At 39.0% G+C, this 20,286-nt stretch overlaps 1 protein-coding gene across 2 annotated transcripts in view; it reads left to right on the top strand.

Annotated features, from left to right (window-relative positions):
* FRAS1 (Fraser extracellular matrix complex subunit 1) overlaps positions 1-20,286 on the top strand; it is a 414,631-nt gene that overhangs the window by 281,392 nt on the left and 112,953 nt on the right. For both annotated transcript variants that reach the window (XM_034671646.1, XM_002912484.4), the window contains 3 exons: positions 3,816-3,969; positions 9,733-9,911; positions 14,468-14,584. In XM_034671646.1, coding sequence (XP_034527537.1) covers positions 3,816-3,969; positions 9,733-9,911; positions 14,468-14,584 — 450 coding nt within the window. The remainder of the gene's footprint in view (positions 1-3,815; positions 3,970-9,732; positions 9,912-14,467; positions 14,585-20,286) is intronic.

Below are 20,286 nucleotides of genomic sequence, written 5' to 3'. Positions count from 1 at the left end.
ATAGACTGGTGATGGGTAGTAAGGAGGGCACGTATTGGATGGTGCACTGGGTGTTATATGCAACTAATGAAGTATCGAACTTTGCATCAGAATCCGGGGATGTACTGTATGGTGACTAACATAATATAATAATACAATTTAAAAAATATCTAAAATATATAAGGAACTCAGACAACTCAATAACAAAATTGTCAGCAACAGCAGCAGCATCCAGTTAAAACATGGCCTACAGATCTGCATGGACCTTTCTCAAAAGAAGACATACAAGGGCCAATAGGTACATGAAAAGGTGCTCAGCATCACTCATCATCAGGGATATGCAAATCAAAACGACAGTGAGATATGACTTCATACCTGTTAGAATGGCTATTATCAAAAAAATAAAAGATAACAAGGGAAAGGGAAAGGGAACCTGTATACACTCTTGGTGGGAATGTAAATTGGTGCAGCCATTTTGGAAAATAGTATGGAGGTTCCTCAGAAAATTAAAAATAGAACTGTCATATGATCCAACAGTCTCACTTCTGGGTATATATCCAGAGAAAATGAAATCTGTATCTCAAAGAGATATATGTACTCCCATGTTTATTGCAGCATTATTCACAATAGCCAAGGTATGGAAATAGCCTGAGTGTCTCTTGAAGGATAAATGGATATAGAAAGGGACACCTTGGTAGCTCAGTCAGTTGAGTGGCCAACTCTTGATTTCAGCTCAGGTCATGATCTCAGAGTCCTGGGATCAAGTCCCACATCAGGCCCCATGCTCAGCAGGGAGTCTACTTCAGGGTTCTCTGTGTCCTTCACCCTCTGCTCCTCCCCACCACTCACTTGCCCTCTCTTTCTAAAATAAATAAATATTTTTAAAAAGGTAGGGAAGAATGAAGGGGGTTAAACAGAAGGGGGAATGAACCACGAGAGACTTTGGACTCTGGGAAACAAACTGAGGGCTTCAGAGGGGAGGGGGTGGGGGATTGGGATAGGCCAGTGATGGGTATTAAGGAGGGCACATATTGCATGGAGCACTGGGTATTATACACAAATAATGAATCCTGGAACACTACATCAAAAACTAAGGATGTACTGTATGGTGACTAACATAACATAGTAAAAATTATTATTAAAAAAATAAATAAATGTGTTTAAGTCTAAAAAAATAAATTAAAATGTGGTCTATATATTATTACATATAATATATATTATTCAGCCTTAAAAAAGGAAATCCTGCCATTTGTGACAGCATGGGTGACCTTGAAGAACGTTATGCTAAGTAAAATAAGCCAGACACAAAAAGACAAATTCTGCATGATCTCATTTATATTTAGAACCTAAAAAAGTCCAGCTCATAAAAGCAGAGCAGGATGGTGGTTGCCAGGGAGTAGGGTAGGAGAAATGGGGAGATATTAGTCAAAGGGTATAGTAGTTCAGTTACCAGGGATGATAAGTTCTGGACATACAGCATACAGCGTGGTGGCTATACTTAATACTGTTGTCGTATACCTGAAATTTGCTGAGTGGGTTGATCTTAAGTGTTTTTACCACATACACACACAAGAGTGTAGTTATGTGAGGTGATGGATTTCCTAATGAACTTGAATTTCACAATGTATATGTATATCAAAACATCACGTTGTGTACCTCAACTATGTATAACTTATATTTGTCAAATATACTTCCATAAAGCTGGTGAAAAAAATAAAATGCAGATTCTAATTCAGAATCTGGGATGGGGCCTGATATTCTGAACTTCTAATAAGCTTCCAGATATTACTGGTGTCCTAACGCCGACATACAAGGAGTACTGTCTCCTAAAGATTTCCACTCACACAGGAATTAGAGCGTTGTATTGGTAAAGTATAGCCAAGACAGAAATGTAGTGGGAGAGACATCTGGGGCCCTGCAATCAGTCACAGTACTTACTTGCTTGGAATATGAAAAACCACATTGGCTCGTCAGTCCCAGAATGTGGTTGTTGGTGTATGACTGATCTCTGTAACCATGATCAAACTTGACGAGGCTGCTATATTAGAGAGATTTTTAGCAATTAAGACACCTGGGTCTGAGTCTATTATGTTATATGAAACTCTGCTGGAGTTAATAGGGACTTTGCCCCCAGAATTCTGGGGGTAGGGGGTGGAAGAAAATTCTTGGCACATTTTGATGTTTTTGTAACTAATACGCGGTATCAGTTGCGAAGGGAGAAAATTCTTGGGAGTGTGCCCCTAGGGACTATCACTGTCACAATAGAAGGTGCCTTTGCTGCTGTTCTCGTGGGCAATGTTTGACTTGGTTCCCCGGTGACTGTGGTGAAAATAGCTATGACCACCTCTTTTGGGGGGCAAATGCTCTCGGGTCAAGTGACTGCGAAGGCATATGTGTTGTCTTCTGCTCTGGATTTGCCCCTTCTGGGAGTGGTGTTTGCTCCGTTCTGTTTATTGGCATATTTGAAATGCCCCATTTCAGAATACCAGATTTACTGATTTTTAAAGTATGAAAACAAACTGAAAGCTGAACACAGGCAGGCTCACTAATCTTCCGTGGAAAATGTCAGTTCTGAAACTTTGGAAGAGGTGCGCACCTTGCAAATCAGGAGCTGCAACGCTTCTTAATGACATTCGCTTTAGCAGTTAAGATGGTTGCCTTCTCAGGAGTGCTAAACAGGTGATTTCATCCAGCCAGCTATTCCCAGCTGCTGTTTCTAAGGCTTCACTTTCAGTCAGTCATCAAGGCCTGTCCATTCAGACTCTAGTGTTTCTGGAAGCTGTTTCTAACTGTCCATTCCCACTGCAATGACTTTTTCATCTTCTCTCGCCTGAGCCATTATAAGAATTTGTTAAATGATGTCTACAGCCCCAGACACATGTTGCTTCTAGCCCCTTCCATCTCTTACTGATGGAGGCTTTATAAACCCCAGACCTGCTCATCCCCTTTCCTTCCCTGAAGATGCATGTTGACTTTACTGGGCCTACAAGATAAATGGAGACTTTAAGCACAGCGGCTACCTTCTACCAGCCAACCTTCAGAGGGTGTCCCTTTTTATTCACCCCCTCTCCTGGCTCCATAAGCTCTTCTTGCCCAGACACCTGGGTATTTTGTGAAGCACACAGTGCATTGTCTCATGTATTTGCCTCCGTTGGGCCCTCTGCATAGAATCCATTTCACCACTCATTTCTTAGAAGGGCCATGTTTTGGTCATTCAAGAATTAAATGATATTTCCATAGGAAAGCCTTCCTGAGCATTCCTCCCTCCAGGAGGAAACCTCCTCTTTCCTTTATTCTCCCACAGCACCCTGCTCAAGCTTCTTACAGAGCATCATTTGTGATGAGTCCTGATTATTTGTCTGTGGGGGGACCACTGAACTGTAAGTTCTGAAACTTACAGTTTCAGAAATCAGGCTTCTGGCAGAAGAGCTGGCCTGTAACAGATGCTTAATGTATGGTGCTTGAATGTGCATGGATGGGGAGGATGGAAGGACAGTCAGATGGACAAATGAAAGAAAGAAATGGAGAGACTTGTCTTCCTGAATGAAATAAGTTATTTGCTTATGATAAAGTAAAGGAAAAAGTAGGGTATGTACATATATACATACACATGCATATATCTACATACAATATACATACATAGTTCATAGAGAGACTCCAGAGCTATGAGCATCTCTTATTAGATGATGACTGGCAGCAATAGTACCTAATGACTTACGTTTTTAAGAGCTGATATATATATATATATATAGCTGAGATGTGTGTATATATATATATATATTTTTTTTTTTTTTTTTTTTTTTTTTACTCAATTCTGTACTCTTTCCTTATTCTAGAATGATGCAAGTCTTCGGCTTGTGGCTAATTCGATGGTGTGGGTTCCAGAAGGTGGGATGCTGCAGATTACCAACAGAATCTTACAGGCTGAAGCTCCCGGTGCCAGTGCCTCAGAAATCATCTACAAAATTACCCAGGGCCACCCACAATTTGGTAACTTTTTTTTCCTTGTCATGATCTCATCATTGTATCCAGCAGTCTTGGACTTGCTTTTGTATGATGCCCTGCAGCAAGGTTTTGCTTCCAAAGAAATTGACTTCCTAATACCTCACACATCTCATTTAAACACAGAGTAGTCAAAATAACTTCATACTGTACACATATTATGTACCAGGTGGTATGCTAAGTAATGTAGACTTGTTAGTATATATGAAATCCAAAATTTAAGTTTTAAAATAAGTTCATTTTACAGAGAAAGTAACTTGCTAAAATACAGTTCATTTTAGCATATATAGCTAATAAGGTCAGTTTAATTTTGAAGCTCAGGCTCTCAAACTCCATCTTATTTCCCTTCCAAAATATCACCATACTTCTTGTTGAGACTTAAAAAAAAAAAGTTTTACATAAAAACATTTTTAAAGATCTCCATTGTTACTTCCACTTCTAGCAAGATAGTAGAGTATGATAACTTGAAAATTTTTCCTTCATCGTTATCATCGAGAAACACCAGATAAAAGATAGTAAGAATTATAGGGCACTCATGGCTGACCTTCCAAGAATAGAGAGAAATCTCCAGGTAGCAAGCAGAGAAGGAGCTTAAATCCAGTCTGGGCATGAGCTGATGGAACAGCTTCCCTGAGAAGGCTAGTATGGGTCCCAGTAACCCAGGGGTTTGAGAAGTAATGCTCACACAGAGATAGAAAGTTAAGATCCTGCATAAAACTGGGACCCTGGAAAGACTTTCAATTAGAGGGATAGAATAGAAAACAAGAAGGGCACAGCCCAGAGAGATGGCAAAGAAACCTACCTGTGTTTCCCAGGACTCAGAGTGAAGCAAAAAAGTCTGCCAAAAAAGAACTTCAGGCCTGTTTCTCCTGAAGATCCAGAGTTAAGTTACACTGTGCACATTGTCTGAGGAACCCAAAGCTGAAACATTCATTTGAATATTAATCTCAGACCGATGATACTTCTTGGGTCCCTTGCAGAAACTGGTAGAAACTGTTGTGGAATGTCCACCCTTAACTCCAGATCACAGCCTAAGCTACTGAAGATTAGCTCAGAATTCAAAATTACAGAACAGTTGAGGAAACAATCCATAGTATCATAAGAAAACTGAACCAAATGGTTAAAATTCCAAGGATTTCAAACAAAGGAGTAATCATAAAAGCTATGAAACAAGCATATTAAAATAATTTAAAAACACAAAAGAACGAATTGAAACTGTAAGGCAATAACCAAGTGCCATAAAAATAAAAGAATAGGCAGGTAGATTTTTTAAAAGAACTAAATAGATCACCTGAAATGAAAATTACATTCATTACAAGTAGAAACTTTCTTGGCATGTTAAATAGCAGGGGAATAATGATCTGTTTTTCCTCTGGCTTACCAGATTTTAAAAATTGTGTATTTTTCATAGTGAGGGAAAAAGTTAACTCTTGTGCAATTTAAAAGTAATTCCAATGGAGCGCCTAGCTAGCTCAGCCAGTTAAGCATCGGACTCTTGATTTCCGCTCGGGCATGTTCTCAGGACCCTGAGATGAAGCCCCACATTGTGTGGGAGCCTACTTAAGATTCTCTCTCCCTCTCCCTTTGCCCCTCCATCGCCCTCCAGCTCCCACTCACACACTCTCTCTCTCAAAAAAAAAGACTTAAAAAAATAAAAGTAATTCCAATGTCAACAAAGACATTGGAAAGCATAATCTAATCAATAATTAATATAGACTGAATGGGAAGAAATCAAAGAGGGAGACAAACCACATGAGACTGTTGACTCTGGGAAACTAACTGAAGGTTGCAGAAAGGGAGGTGGGTGGGGGAATGTGGTAATTGGGTGAGGGGCATTAAAAAGGGCAGGTGATATGATGAGCACTGGGTAATATTCTCAACTAATGAATCATTTAACATGATATCAAAAACTAATGATGTACGATACCTTGGCTAATTGAATTTAAATTAAAAAATAAAGAAAATAAAGAATTACTATAATTATAGTTGGTCTAGCTGGGGTGTCTTTTATTATAGTTGTGTAACTTTAAGGAAGGCAAGTGGACCTCTTTGAGCCTTGGGCTTCTTTGAAAGGTTAGGCTAGATAATTTTTTTTAACTTTTTATTTTAAAATAATTTTACACTTACTGAAAAGTTGCAAAAATAGTACAAAGAGCCCTTGAATACCCTTATTCTAGCTTCCCTCAATGGTAACATCTTACAAAACAATAGAACAATTATCAAAACCAGGAAGCTAACATGGATACAATGCTATTAATTAATCCACAGACCTTACTCAACTTTGCGTTCTTTTATCCACTGATTTTAAGCTCGATAATGTTTAAGCCCTTTTCAGCTCTAAAAATCTTTGACTCGTTTGATGTATTAAATTCTCTACCTTTACCTTGATCATTAAAAGCCAAAAAATTTAATTTCCTAGAGACAGCCCAATATTCCAATATTCAGTTTAAGTCTTAAACAGAACAATGTTGAATTAAATCATTTTTTAAGCATTTCAGCTTGATAAATGCCATGTAGGCTTGCCTGTGACCCTTTCCTACTATAACTCTCTTAATTAACTTCTTCCTATGAACATAATCCTCTTTCTGTGTGTCCAGAGCCCCCTATTAGTAATAATCAGATCACATTACCCTTAAGAAGCACTCAAGAGTGAAAAAGGTGGTGGGAATTGGAAGCCCACTTAACACCAATCTGCTCATCCATCTGTCGCAGTGATGTGAATCTGTGGAGCCCCTAGCCCCTTGCCACCCCAGCTACTATGTACTCCCTCATCACTTTAGAATGTTCCAGTTTGGGCTTTAGACTTTTTGTGAAGACCTGACCGTGGAAATGAACCAAATGTAAATTGCTTGTGTAGTAAATGCATAACAGACCCAAGTTCCACCACTTGCAGACTCATCGCTGTTCTCAAACATAAGTGTAGACAAGCTGAATAATACTTGTACCTTTAGCTACTTTACAAGTGTGAAAGTAAATTTAATGAGATGGTTTTAACGAAGTAACCTAAGGATCATTTGAGGGAAAATCTGACTTAATCCAGTACATTACCAACTGTAAATTATTTAGTATCGGGTAAGAAAGCTTTAATACAAATTTTCTCAACCCCAAAATAATTCATGGAGATTCCAGTGAGATTCTAATTCTTAATACCTGTCAAATTTTCCCTTCAGAATTCTTGATTAAACTGTTGACTTCAGTATTAAGGAAATCCCAAGTAGAGATTGTTTCGTTTTTTAAACCTAGACTGTTTTGTAAGCCTGGATTTCTATATATCTAAAGGCTCAGCTCCTTGTATTTGTCATAATAAAAGCGTAGGTGAGGTACTACACAAAAGCTCTCACCTTGCTGGGGTGAACCCCACAAAATACTGCTATTTCTCCCTGTCTCCTCTTGGGCTTGTCACAAAGGCACTGGGTATTCAACAGACCCAGTGCTGAGCTTCCCTCCACCCTGCTCAGCCATCAGCGGCATTGCTGCCCTTCCTGTCAATAGATGATTCTTGGATGCCTCCTCATCTCTCACCCTTCACAACCACAGTGTCAAGTTCTGTTGCTTCCACTTACTTAGTGACTCTCATGTCTGTTTCTCTCTTTCCAAGCTTACTTCTGTTGCTTTAGCTCAGGATCCCATCGGTCATCTGGATTTTGCTGTAGTCTCCCAATTGATCAAACTGTCTACATAAATATGAAGAATTACTATTATTACCATTTTTATAAAATAAAATTCAACCTCTTTAATAGGTCTTTCATAGGCTCTTTGTATTCTGATCATAGATGTTTTGTGTTCTAAGTCAGTTCATGCCGTTCACCTACTGAAATCTGACAGTGGCTCCCAGTTGCCTGTGGGGGACTGATCTCAGGGGTAGGAACTGCATCTTGCTTATCTTTGAATCCCTATCCCTGAAGGGTCTAGCATGATAGTTTGCACCTAACAGGTACTCAGTCACTATTATCTAAATTGAAATTAATGGAATTAGCCTCTATCCTGTGGTTCCTGTTAATCTGCATAACATGGCAATTGTTTTTAATCTGAAAAACAGGTTTATTTCATTAGGCCTGGTTAGAAAAATTCTGCTTAGTTTTTCTATTATAAAGAAGAACAGCTAGGAAATTAGCATTTGAATATTTTCTGTTTTTCTACTCTTCACATTTTCATTGTAGAAGTCTACTTTCAGAATATTTTGCAGCAGCTGTGCTCACATTCCTAAACGATCTACACCCTGGAAAAGCATTTTTATTATGAACAGAGGTTGAACCAGGGAGAGGCAGCTAATGGAATTTGTGACTTAGGCATAAATGAGAAACAATACTAAAAAAAAAACTAGAGCGAGTTGATTCTACATATGATTTTATAAAGACTATTGATGGTTTTTTTCTTACTTCAGTATTTCATCACCATCCAGGTTACTGTGATCATTTTAGATTTGAGTTTAGTGCATATAATATTAGAAGCAATATTTCCTTCAAGTAAGAAAATTGCTCTAGTGTAATCAAAGTGTGTTTTCGGTTTTCCAATATGTCTAGCATACTTAGTGTACTAAAATCTGGGTATCCTGCTAGAGAACCTCTCCCTCCCTCCCCTCCTCTTCTATTCCTCCTACCATCTAAGTGGTGTGGAGGCTTCTTTCAGTTTTATTATTAGATGCATTTTCATGAGAACCTCCCTTCTGTTGTTAGCGGTTCATCCATTCCCTTGTTTGGTCTATGCTTGAGGGCATATTATCCTGTGAAATTTTAACTGTTTCCATAACACCTCCATATTTGCAATCTCACTCTAAGAAGATAGTAGCTTCAGGTGAGGAACAAGCAATAGAAACAGATTGGTGGTGGTGGTGTTTAGATTTCGGTTTCCTTGCTTCAATTCTAATGAAGTCTAAGGAATAATGGAGGAGAAAAAAAGATCAGTTACTTAGGAGGATAGATACTGGACTGTGAACACAAAATATGTGCCTGGAAACAGGTTCACGACTGAGAATATGAACTTCAGATTCAAATCTCAACTCCTTCACGTACCGTTTGTGAACTTGAAGAAGTTACTGAACTTCTCTGAGTCTAAAGAACTTTCTTTAAATGTACATAATAATAGCATCTTCTGAAGAATCAAATAACATAATGATAAGGATGACCAGTATCCTTTTTAAGTACCCATGAAGTATGTACTATTCTCATTTTGCCAATAGGAATAAAGGCTCATACAGCCTACATAAAGTTCACACAGTTGGACGTGGAGCTGGGTTTGAACCATCATATAATGTGCTTTGTGCAGTCCCTGCCATAGGCATCCCAGGGCCAGCTAACATTATTTTCACTGTACAGAATTCTCCCAAGAATAATTCTGAATTTTTTCAAATATCCCATTGTGTTTACACCAAAAACTTCCTGGTTAGAAAGCATTTCCTGCTACACAGAAAGTTGTAGGTAGAAATGAATCCATCCAGTGCCCTGTATTTGAATATTTGTTTGCTGTATTCATGATTTTATGTGACTTAATAGATATAGTCAGTAACTTCATACATGAATTGCCCTTGAATTACTTTTAGTGTCTTTTAGCTGAAAGACTGGGAATTCGGTGTCTGAAGGTGAATTTCGTGATGTCTATTGAATTCTGTGTTAACGTACTTTCCTTTGCCTTAGATTAAAAATAAAGTTCATAATTTCTGTTAAAAAAAAAAAGATAGTAGACAAGAAGATGAGAGCTCTGACTTACTTTTACTTTTCCCAGAGATCCTCACTAACTGTGTGGCTTTTCTAGGAGAGGTAGTCCTTCTGGTTGATATGCCTGCAGACAGCCCCGCAGAAGAAGGGCAGCACCTGCCTGATGGGAGGACAGCAACTCCCACCAGCACCTTTACCCAGCAAGACATCAACGAAGGCATCGTGTGGTACAGGCACTCGGGAGTCCCAGCCCAGAGTGACTCCTTCCTCTTTCAGGTACCCTCCGCTTCCCACTGACATGTTTTCTGATGTCTGGATGGTCTGACGAAAACCATCGCTGTTATTTTAAACAATTCCGGTCATTTTCTGTGTTGCCTGGACGTCAGATTTGGGGGGAGAACAAATATAATTAATAGCACTGAGAGGTTTTTGTAATCTCCTGATTCAGTCTTACAGTATCTCAACAAGCAGAGTCATCCCATGGCAAGGAGTGTATAATAGATAACGGCCAAAGTGTTGAGAAAAAAAAATGTTTTCAAAATATTAAAGTGCCCTATGGAGGAAAAAAATATTTCTTTTTTCAAATGTTTTTGGAACATTTACCATCTTCTGATAAGATCAGAGGCTTAGCAGCCAAACCCAGTGGGTTCATATTTCAGTTTTGCCGTGCACTAGCCATACAACTTTGGGAAAATTACTTTGGCGAAATCCTTGTGCTTCATTTTTCTCCTCTGTAAAATAGAACTACTATGAGGATTTAATGAGTTAATCCATACGGAGCATGTAGAATACTGCCTGTCGCTATGTACAGGTTCGTTACTACTGTTTGTAAAGACTGCTCAAATACCAGTGCTATAGACTGAATGTCTGCGTCCCCCTGAGATGCGTATGTTGAAATCCTGCCCCCTCCCCGTGCTATGGTGTTTGGATGTGAGACCCTTGGTAGGTGATTAGGATTAGCTGAGGTCATGAGGTCTGTGCTCTCATGAATGGGATTAGTAAACTTACAGGAGTCATGAGAGAGCTTGCCCCTCTCCCCTGCTCCCTGCCATGGAGATGCAATGAGAAGTCAGTGGTCTGCGACTCAGAAAAGAGCCCTTACCAGAACCTGGCCAGGCTGGCACCCTACTCCAGACTTCCGATTTCCAGAACTGCAAGAAATAAGTTTCTTTTGTTTATAAGCCACTCAGTTTATGTATTTTTGTTATAGTAGCCTGAGCAAACTGAGACAAACAGACCACAGAAGCTGTCAATAAATTAAAGAACAAGGGGCGCCTGGGTGGCTCAGTCGTTAAGTGTCTGCCTTCGGCTCAGGGCGTGATCCTGGAGTTCTGGGATCGAGCCCCACATCAGGCTCCTCCACTGGAAGCCTGCTTCTTCCTCTCCCACTCCCCCTGCTTGTGTTCCCTCTCTCGCTGGCTGTCTCTATCTCTGTCAAATGAATAAATAAAATCTTTTTAAAAAATAAATAATTAATTAATTAAAGAACAAGAAATTATACTGAGCGCATTCTCTGGCACTTACCAAATAGAATTAGAAGTTAATAATAAAAGGGTAAACAGAAAATGCAAACCATTTAGAATTTTTTAAATAGTCTCCTAAATAATTACTCGTTCTAAAAGGAAATCAAAACAGCAAACTATTAAGAAATGTTGATGAGGAGGAAATTACTTCTCAAAACTTAAATGATGTGGACAAAATAATACTCAGAAGAAAATTGATGGCCTTAAGCTCTTATTATTGAGCAGAAAAGCATGAAAATGAATGGGCTATGTGAAGCTACAGAACTACAAGGGAAGCCTAAGGAAAGCAAAGGAAGGAATTCATAGAGATAAACAGAGGAATTGATTTAGTATAAAATGGGAGAATTGATAATGAGTACAAAACCCGAATCTTGGGAAAGATCAATAAAATTAGACAAACCTATGTCAAAGGCAATTTGGAAATAAAGAATTGAGTAGAAGTACAAAGGAATGAGGATCTTTGAATGAGAAACAGCAGTGAAACATAGATACAGAAAAGAATTTGGAAAAATACCAGAGAAAATATAAAGAAGCCCTCGTGGTGGGTCATCAGCCAAAGCGGGGTCGCAGACCCTCTGAGTCTGAGACTTTTCCTTTGCCCAGGAGTCCATCTGGGGATAAACCGGTGCGATAGCTCGCCTTGTTAAAATTACCACCCACTCTGTTCCTGAGGCCTGGTGTGCACATCTTCATCGCCTGACTAATTTATATTGTGTAAAAGATGTGCTTTTCCAGGGAGCAGATTGAACTAAACTTGGAAAGCATTAAAATGAGATGCTACTGAGCATGTGGGATGTCCAGTGAGTGAGCAAGCCTCATGGGCCCTTTGCCACGTTAGCTTTTTCATTTTTAGTTCCCGGGGACCACACAGTCCTCAAAGCATGAGTCAGAATGGAGGCAAAGACCTCAGTCATAAGTTACCGGTGTCAGGACGAACATTCTCAATACGGAGCACTTCGCTGGAAGGGGAGTCTCAGTACCTGCTCAAAATGATGTTTGATTGCTTTTGCAACTTGGTTACTAAATGGGCAATTATAAAGAAGCAGAAGTTACTGATTTTTTTTTTTTTAAACAAACTTGCTAGCGTTTAAGACACGTAGCTGAACATTCTTACTTAGAAAGTGGCTCCCTTTGGAGAGTCTTCACACATTTTCCTCAAGATGTGTTTAGAACTCCGACCTGAAATCTTCAAAATCTATGGGATTTTCTTTAGAATATCCTCAGTAGTGACAGTCTATCATCCTTTGGAAGTTGATTTTTAAAAATGACTGAAGAGCCAAAATTCAGTCAGAGTCCTGTCTGGTAAAAAGAGCAGTAATTATTTTTGGTTAAAACAGGGAGCAATTATGAAGTTACAAGCTCAGTTTTCTTCGGTGATTTATGAACTGTCTCTGAAGGCATTCCAAAAACTGTATTTTGAACACTGACAGCATCTTTATTGCAAATGTGAAACAACTCTCTGAGATTTTCTCCTGGATGTGAAAGTTCCAGTGTGTTTTCAAAGTCTCATTGTTTTATAGGCTTACCTCATATTTTGATTTGAAGTGACACTGACACTGTAGCTATATGCTAAAATAAATGCTTGCAACTTCTCTCATTCATCATTTTGTGTCCCTGAAGGATTTTTAAACTAAAAAAGATGCTGTTCTAACGATTCTTCTCTTTCTTCCCTTCTCTTTTCTTTCTTTAAAGCAGAAATGCAATACAATGAGTTGCATGGATTTAATTCTATTTTAATGCTGATGTGCTGTCATGAGCCATCAATGCATCCCATCTGTTACTTTGCACATAAAACTTGGGATTTATGTAATGCAAGTGGCATTAAAAAATAGAGCATGGCATAGTGAGAAGAAAGCATGCACATTTGCATCATTTGGGGCACGGGAAGGAACTCTGACTTTGGTCTATTCAGATCACACTGAAATAGCCTTAGGAGATGTGATATGAAAAGATCAACACATTTCACACCAGTATCTTTACTAAGGAAGCTAGAAGTGATTTCCTTGCTTGGTAATATGTCCACATTTCACTACCTACACAGCGTTCCATTCTTTTTCTTAAAAAGAGAAGAGTGTATTTTCCCCTTTCCTAAGTTTCTAAAGCTTCCAAATTGAGCCATCTCAGTCAGTAGGAAGATCATGAAGCTGCTGACCTGGTTAAACACTGACCCTTTTGACTTTATGACTTTGACACCTTGCTCAACTTTTTTGACCTTCAGTTTCCTCATCTTTAAAAGAGGAGATAATACCTACTTTTTAAGTAGATAAGTAAGTAGATGAGTAAGATAACTTTTGAAAAGTAGGTAGTATGGTGCTAAGCCCATAATAGATGTTAGGGAATTATAGCTATTGCTATTAAATTATTCATAATGACACACGATAAGAGGCCTTCTTGAAAACATGTAGATATTCCGAAACTTGATCTCCAGGCCTCTGATGGGATCGAGATAGAGAAGACAGTTTTTCTGTTGGGCATAACTTGAGAAGACACAGAGAAAGGACTGCCACTCCTGCTTTTTTCTCAGAATTGACAGAACCCCGCCCCCTCTCATATGGAATTATTGCAATCACATAGGGCCACACAGACCTTAGCAACTCTTGTGACAAGCCTAAGGTGGAGCAGACAACAGAGAGAGGGAGGGCTTAAGGGGGCAGCTGGGAAGCACTGAGGGAGGGGAGAAGCTACTGCATAGGCAAAGCATCATTTTTCAGCATTTTTGAAGCAACAAGAGGTTGATTTTGTGACTCATCTAATTGTAAATGTTATTAATCTCGCTTTACAGTGACGAGGCTGAGATTTGTCATTTGTAATCTAGGTGTACGTATTTGTGCTGGGTAAAGTTTAAAGAAGTAGAATAAAAATCACATACATAACATGTGTTATCTATGCTTATAATGAGACATGTAGCAATCAAAAATCATGTTTTCAAGAATGTTTAATGAAAGAACAAAACATCATAGTATTATGTTAGGTAAATAGAACACATAATTGTATCTAAAGTTTCACGTATGCATAGAAAACAGATTAAACTGAAATGCATCAATATGTTAATAACTTCTATTTTTACTCAGTGAAATTCTAGATTTTTTATTTATTTGTATTTCTCTGCATTTTTAGAACTGCCTAAAATGATTACATGTTTTTTATAATCAGTAAAACATTAGCATTAAAATGAAGAGCAGAATGCAAATTATAATGCAAAGCACATAGACTTCAGAGACAGATGGTTTAAAGGGGGGAAAAAAAAAATGTGCACAAGCATGCCATGCCCGACAGGCTGAGGCTCACCAGTATGACGTTTCTTTTCAGGTGTCCAGTGCTGCAGATGCCCATATGCACCTGGAGAGTCGCACATTCAACATCGCGATCTTACCACAGACACCTGAAGCGCCCAAACTCTCTCTGGGAGCGTCTCTCCATATGACTGTGAGTTGGGTGGGAGGGCTCGTGGTTTCTCTTTGGAGGAGGCACGCTGGTGGGGTTTAATAGAGTGTCCTGCTTTTGTATCTGGTGAATGCCTGGCTCAGAACGGGGACTCTGGGGCCAACAATAACCAGCCTTGAGAACATATTTCTCATTGACTTAAAAAAGAAACTTAAAATTCCAGAGCGAAGGGAAGGTTACGTGGAATCCATCGCAACCTCCCATCCATTGCTTCTGTCCTTTTTATAGCATCCTAGACAGTCACACGGTCTCTCCTTGAGTAGTTGGAAGGAGTTTCAAGCTTGTGTCTATGTAATCAATACCATTTGGGTATAATTGTTCAGTCACTTAAGGCTCCACCTAGCTGGAGAAACTGTCACTCTATGTTTTAGAAGCCCTATGGGAAGTTTTTGTTTTTGTTTTTCTATTAAAAAAATTTCCTGGAGAAAGTAATGCCTTCGCTGTATCCAGAGAAATAAGTACCAGTTATCCAAGTGCAAGTCTGAGGGGCAAGAGGGAAGAACAGAGAAGTGAAGGTGAAGGTGAAGGTGAAGGGCACTACCAGATGTAAGAACAGCGCATACAAAGACACAGAGATGAAAGACAATGGGGTGGTTGGGAAAATTGCCAACAGTTCAATTAGACTGGAGAACTTAGGGAGGCAGAGGAGGAGTAGTGAGGACCTGGAGGTTCATGAGCTGGATCACAGAAGGTCTTGTGTGCTGTGTAGGAAGGAGTGTGGGCACGTGGAAAGGTTTGAAGCAACGTGACAGCTAAATTAGTACATGAAGCTTAGTTCAGACAATTAGCAGCTCCGCTGTAACCCCATATCTAGGGGGTATGTAAAGCCAGAACCCCTGTTCTAGACAGAGCCACAAGCATATGAGACCTTATAAATTAATCATTAAGGAGTCACATTTTAGTTAGCACCCACATAATTACACTCCAAAATAGTGTATCAGCCCTGAGCCACAACAAAGAGAGCAGCTATAGTTTTAGAAATTATGGGCCTGGGGCATGACAGAGACATAAAGGGGGAAAACAGAAAGTTTTTAATGAATAGCTGGTATCGGCATTTCCACCATAAACCATAATTTAAAGAAATCATAATTCAGCAGCACTGTAAAGTCTATAATTCATCATTCTGACTGGAGGAACTTGGATCAGAATTTTCTGTAAAGTGTAAAGAAAAATGTGCATACACATTTCTTGCCAAATGCTAATGCAGTGTTATTTTGAGTTTAGAGGGGAAAAATGGGCCAGGAGCCAATGAAGATGGCACCATTCGCACTATGTTGTTGTGGACCTCTAGAGACTTCTCAAGTTACTTAACCTTTAGGGTTTCAGGTTGCATGTGTGTAAATTAGATCTGTCTTGTCTAATTTAGGATATCACAAAGGTGAGTTTACTGTAAAATGTGATTAGCCCGTTCTCTTATTCCTTAAAATATACACAGTTTGTATTTCTTTTGACATTAATTGGGGCCATTACTATAGTGTATACTTGTAACCTGTGACAAAAACACATTTTCTATTCAGGGATTTGGATTCACCTAAACACACAAGTTTTACAAATATTTGGTAAATACATTATGAATGTATATGTTAAATACATATATGGTATATCCATACATGTGTTTAAGGGTAAGAGTCCACCTCTCCAGTTATTTAGTCATTCAGATAAACACTTTTGAGCCCCTAATTTATCCCAAGTGCTGCGAAACACATTGGAGATTCAATGACTACAAAACACAGTCTTTGTTCTCAAGCAACTTAGAGTCTAAAACAAGCAAATAAGTAAGCAATGACAATACAGTGATAAATACCATAGGGAGACACCTAATCCAGTAGGGCGTGGGGAAATCATGGAAGGCTTCCTCTTTGAGTGAACTAAGCTGGTTGAAGTGTAAATTATTTCTAGAGTATGGTCTGAAATTTCAGTCTGCATTAGGATCACAGGGTTTAACTCACAGATTACTGGAGCCCACCCCAGAGTTCTCTAATTTAGTAGATCTGGTCTAGGGCTGAGAATTTGCATTTTTAACAAGTCCCCAGGTGATACTGTTGCTTCTGCTCTGCTCACCACACTTGAAAGCCCATTTATCTAGACTACAAATAGGGGAAAATTCATTTCAGGAGATGAGGAGCAGGTGAAAAAAGTGAGAGACACAGGAGAACATGACATGTTTGAAGAATTACAGAGAGTTCAGTTGGCCAGAGCATAAATCCCTAGGTGAAAAAGAAACAAGAAATGAGTGTCAGATCACAGAGGACCTTACAGATAAGATGAAGAGCTTCCATTTTTTCCTGAAAGGATGTTTTTGGGCAAGGAGGATGCTGAAAGATTCATAGCAGAGAGGGGGCATGCTCAGATTTTCAATTTAGGAAGATCATTCTGCCGTCGTGTAAAGAACACCCCACATGGGGTCCAGACAGAGAACCAGGAGGCCAAGAAATAGGCTGTTACAATCATCTAGAACAAGAAGCGTTGGCAGCATGAACCGCATGCAGTGGCAATAAGGATTAAGAGTTAGTGAAATCTCAAAGAGACACTGGCATACCCATGTGTATTGCAGCATTGTACATAATGGCTGAGAGGCAGAACCATCTTAAATGCCCTTCAGGAGATAAATAGATAAAGAAATTGTGTTATATACAACAGTCTCAAAGAAGAAGGAAATCCTGCCATGCTACAGTATGTATGAACCTTAAGGACATTATCCTAAGTGAAATAAGGCAGCCACAAAAGTGCGAATCTTGCATGATTCCACTTATGTGAGCTATCTAAAGTAGTAAAACTTTTAGAAATAGAAAGTGGAATGATAGTTGCCCCTGCAGGGGTGGGGAGGTAGAGGTAGGGAGAGGGAAACGGGGAATTGGTTTTGTTCAGTGGATATGGAGTTTCAGTTTTGTAAGATGAAAAAGTTCTAGACATCTGTTCTACAACGATGTGTATATAGTTAACACTACTCTACTGTGTAAAGCGGTTAAGATGGTTAAAAAAAAAAAAAAACCAGGGAGAGATTAAAAGATATTTAGAGCCATAGTGGTCAACTGGGTATAGGAAGAGGGTAAAACAGCCCAGTTTCTGAATATGTAAAGATGCCATTCATTGAGATCGGGAATGTATGGGGACTTGGGGGAGGGGAGAGGTGGAAGACATGATGAGTTCAGTGGGATGCACTTGTAAAAGGTGTGCCTATTAAGGGCTGGCAGAAGATCAGTACATATTCTCTGTGGGAGATAAACCTCGGAGAATCATTAGTGGCAAGTAGTGGTTTAATTCTCGGGTCTGAGATTCCCCAGGAAGATTGCATAGAGTAAAAAGGAACATAAACAAATACCTGCCTAAATGGAAATTTGTTCTGTGGCCTTTCTATAATGTTCTTCTTCATCAAATCTGATCCTTTAAATGGTATCTTATGATTTTGTTTGTAGTGTTCCATCAGAATTATGTGCATACATACATGTATAAGATGTATACACATATGAATAATATTATAAGATATACATAAACATGTGAGATGTATACATTTAGGATATATATCGAATTTGGGCAAGGAGATCTGTAAACATGCATATTTGCCAATAAATTGGATAGCATAGTGTGAGATTCAGTAAATAAGTTATTAGATTTACATCAACTCAGTTTTCCAAGTAATCATCCACCATTTGACTTAGAAGATCCTTAAGGACAAAATCTTTAATTAATCTTGGTATCTTCCTCAGCATCTCACACAATGCCTCATATAAAAGTAGTTGCTTAGTAAATATCTGTTGACTAAATGAATCATTTTCAGACCTACTTTCACACAGCTAATAATTCCCTAAACTGTATCACCTTCAAATTCAAATAAATTAATCATATGGGTATACACACACACGCACATACTTTGAATGTCATATTTCCAATTCTTCTCTCAAAGGGGAAATAAATTCTCTTATCTCTTAATGTGAAAGAATATTTATTACTTCCTTTTTCATATGGTTGTGGTACTCAGAGGTGGGTTGCCCAAGGTCACCACTTGAGAGAAAGGCCTTACATAAGCCTTCCTAGTTCCATTTGTTTCCAGAGTGATTGCTGTAACAAGAGTCCTCTTAAAATCACTCTTATTGGGGTTAGCAGGGATTCAGTTGGAACAGCTGATCTCTTTTGTCCTATAGACTCAAGTCTGGGCATTCTGTGTATGTTTTATGGCTGCCGGCTTATGTGTCCATGTTTTTTTTCTTGAGACCTTTCAAACACTAATAAAATTATCTGCAGTTTCCGGAAATGTTTCTTTGTCCTTGGAATTTCCACTGTGCTTTATCTGAGCCTTTCACACTACTTAGCAGTTCCTACACTGGAATTATTTACAAACTGCCCTTACTAAAGATTGGAAATCCTTGAGGAAAGAGTCTGTATCTGATTCATCTCGCATCTCCCACAGCTCTTTGCTTGGTACCTTGCCCGGAGTAGGTTCTGACTAAATATTTGCTACATGAATATGTAAGTGAATTAATTTTGTTGTCCTAACCAAACTATGTGAGATGATTTCTTGTAGAACCCCCTTTTGCTCATCTCATGTTCTTATTTTTCGTGAATGTTTAATTTCTGAGGCCAACCATGGGCTTTGCTGATTTGGTAATATGACAGTCTACAGGTGAAAGTGGTCTTTCTTTTAATGGAGGCTGAAATGGTAATGTTTATAAATCCTGACCTGGGATTCTAAAGATTTAAGTTACACACACACTTTGCTCAGGCTTACATGTGGAAGTGTTTGTGCCTCGTTAGATGACATTGAGAGATGATGGAAAATATTTTTTAATTAAGTTATTATAAAAGTACTTTCATTATTTTACTTCTTAGCTTAATCTTTTCATAATGATATTTTTCATTCACTCAATAAATTTTTATTGAGCACTTCCTTGTGCTAGGTGCTTGGGATCCAGCCATGAACAAACAAAAATCCATGTCCTCATGGAATTTCCATTCTCTTGGTGGGGCAGGAGGGAATAGACAATACATAATTAATAAGTAACTCATATATTGCATGTTAGTGAAAAGTAATTATGTCAAAACAAAAAGTAGATCAAGGTCAAGGGGATCAGAAATGTGGTGGTGGAGCAGGAGAGACCCACCCAGATTGTAGTTTTAAATGAGCTGAGCTTTATTAAAACAATGATGTTTAAAGAAAGATTTGCAGGAGGTAAGGGAGAGAGCCATGCAGATACCCGAGGGAAAAGTGTTCCAGGCCCAGGGAACCATGTGTTTAGACACATCGAGTTGGGAGTGTGCTTAGATGTTCAAGGAACAGCAAAGAAACCAATATGGCTGGTGCAGACTGAGTGAATGTGAGGACAATCTCAAATTCACTGATGTAACAAATGTGTGTGTTGGGGCAGGGAGCCGGGGGGTGGGGGAGTTGGGGCAGATCTTATAAGTCCTCATGGGCCATGATAGCGACTTCTTTTTTTCTGGAAAAATGGAGAGCCATTACTGGGTGTTGAGCCACAGAGGTCAAATCTCCTTTTCTGGCTGGCTGTTGTGCTGAAATAGACTGTAGGTGGGCAGGAGAGCAGTTGGGAGACATCCTGGTGATCAGGCGAGATTGTGGCTCCCAGCAGGGTGGTGGTAATGGCAGTGGGGAGAAGCAATTGGATTCCAGATATATTCAGAGGTAACATCGTATTATGAGAAACATTATTCTGTAATCTTCTTTTGTT

The sequence above is a fragment of the Ailuropoda melanoleuca genome, chromosome 11, assembly GCF_002007445.2.
Source record: "Ailuropoda melanoleuca isolate Jingjing chromosome 11, ASM200744v2, whole genome shotgun sequence".
In the NCBI taxonomy this organism is placed as follows: domain Eukaryota; kingdom Metazoa; phylum Chordata; class Mammalia; order Carnivora; family Ursidae; genus Ailuropoda; species Ailuropoda melanoleuca.
The sequence above is the reverse complement of the archived record's forward strand: the minus strand, read 5'-3'. Positions and strand labels throughout refer to the sequence as shown.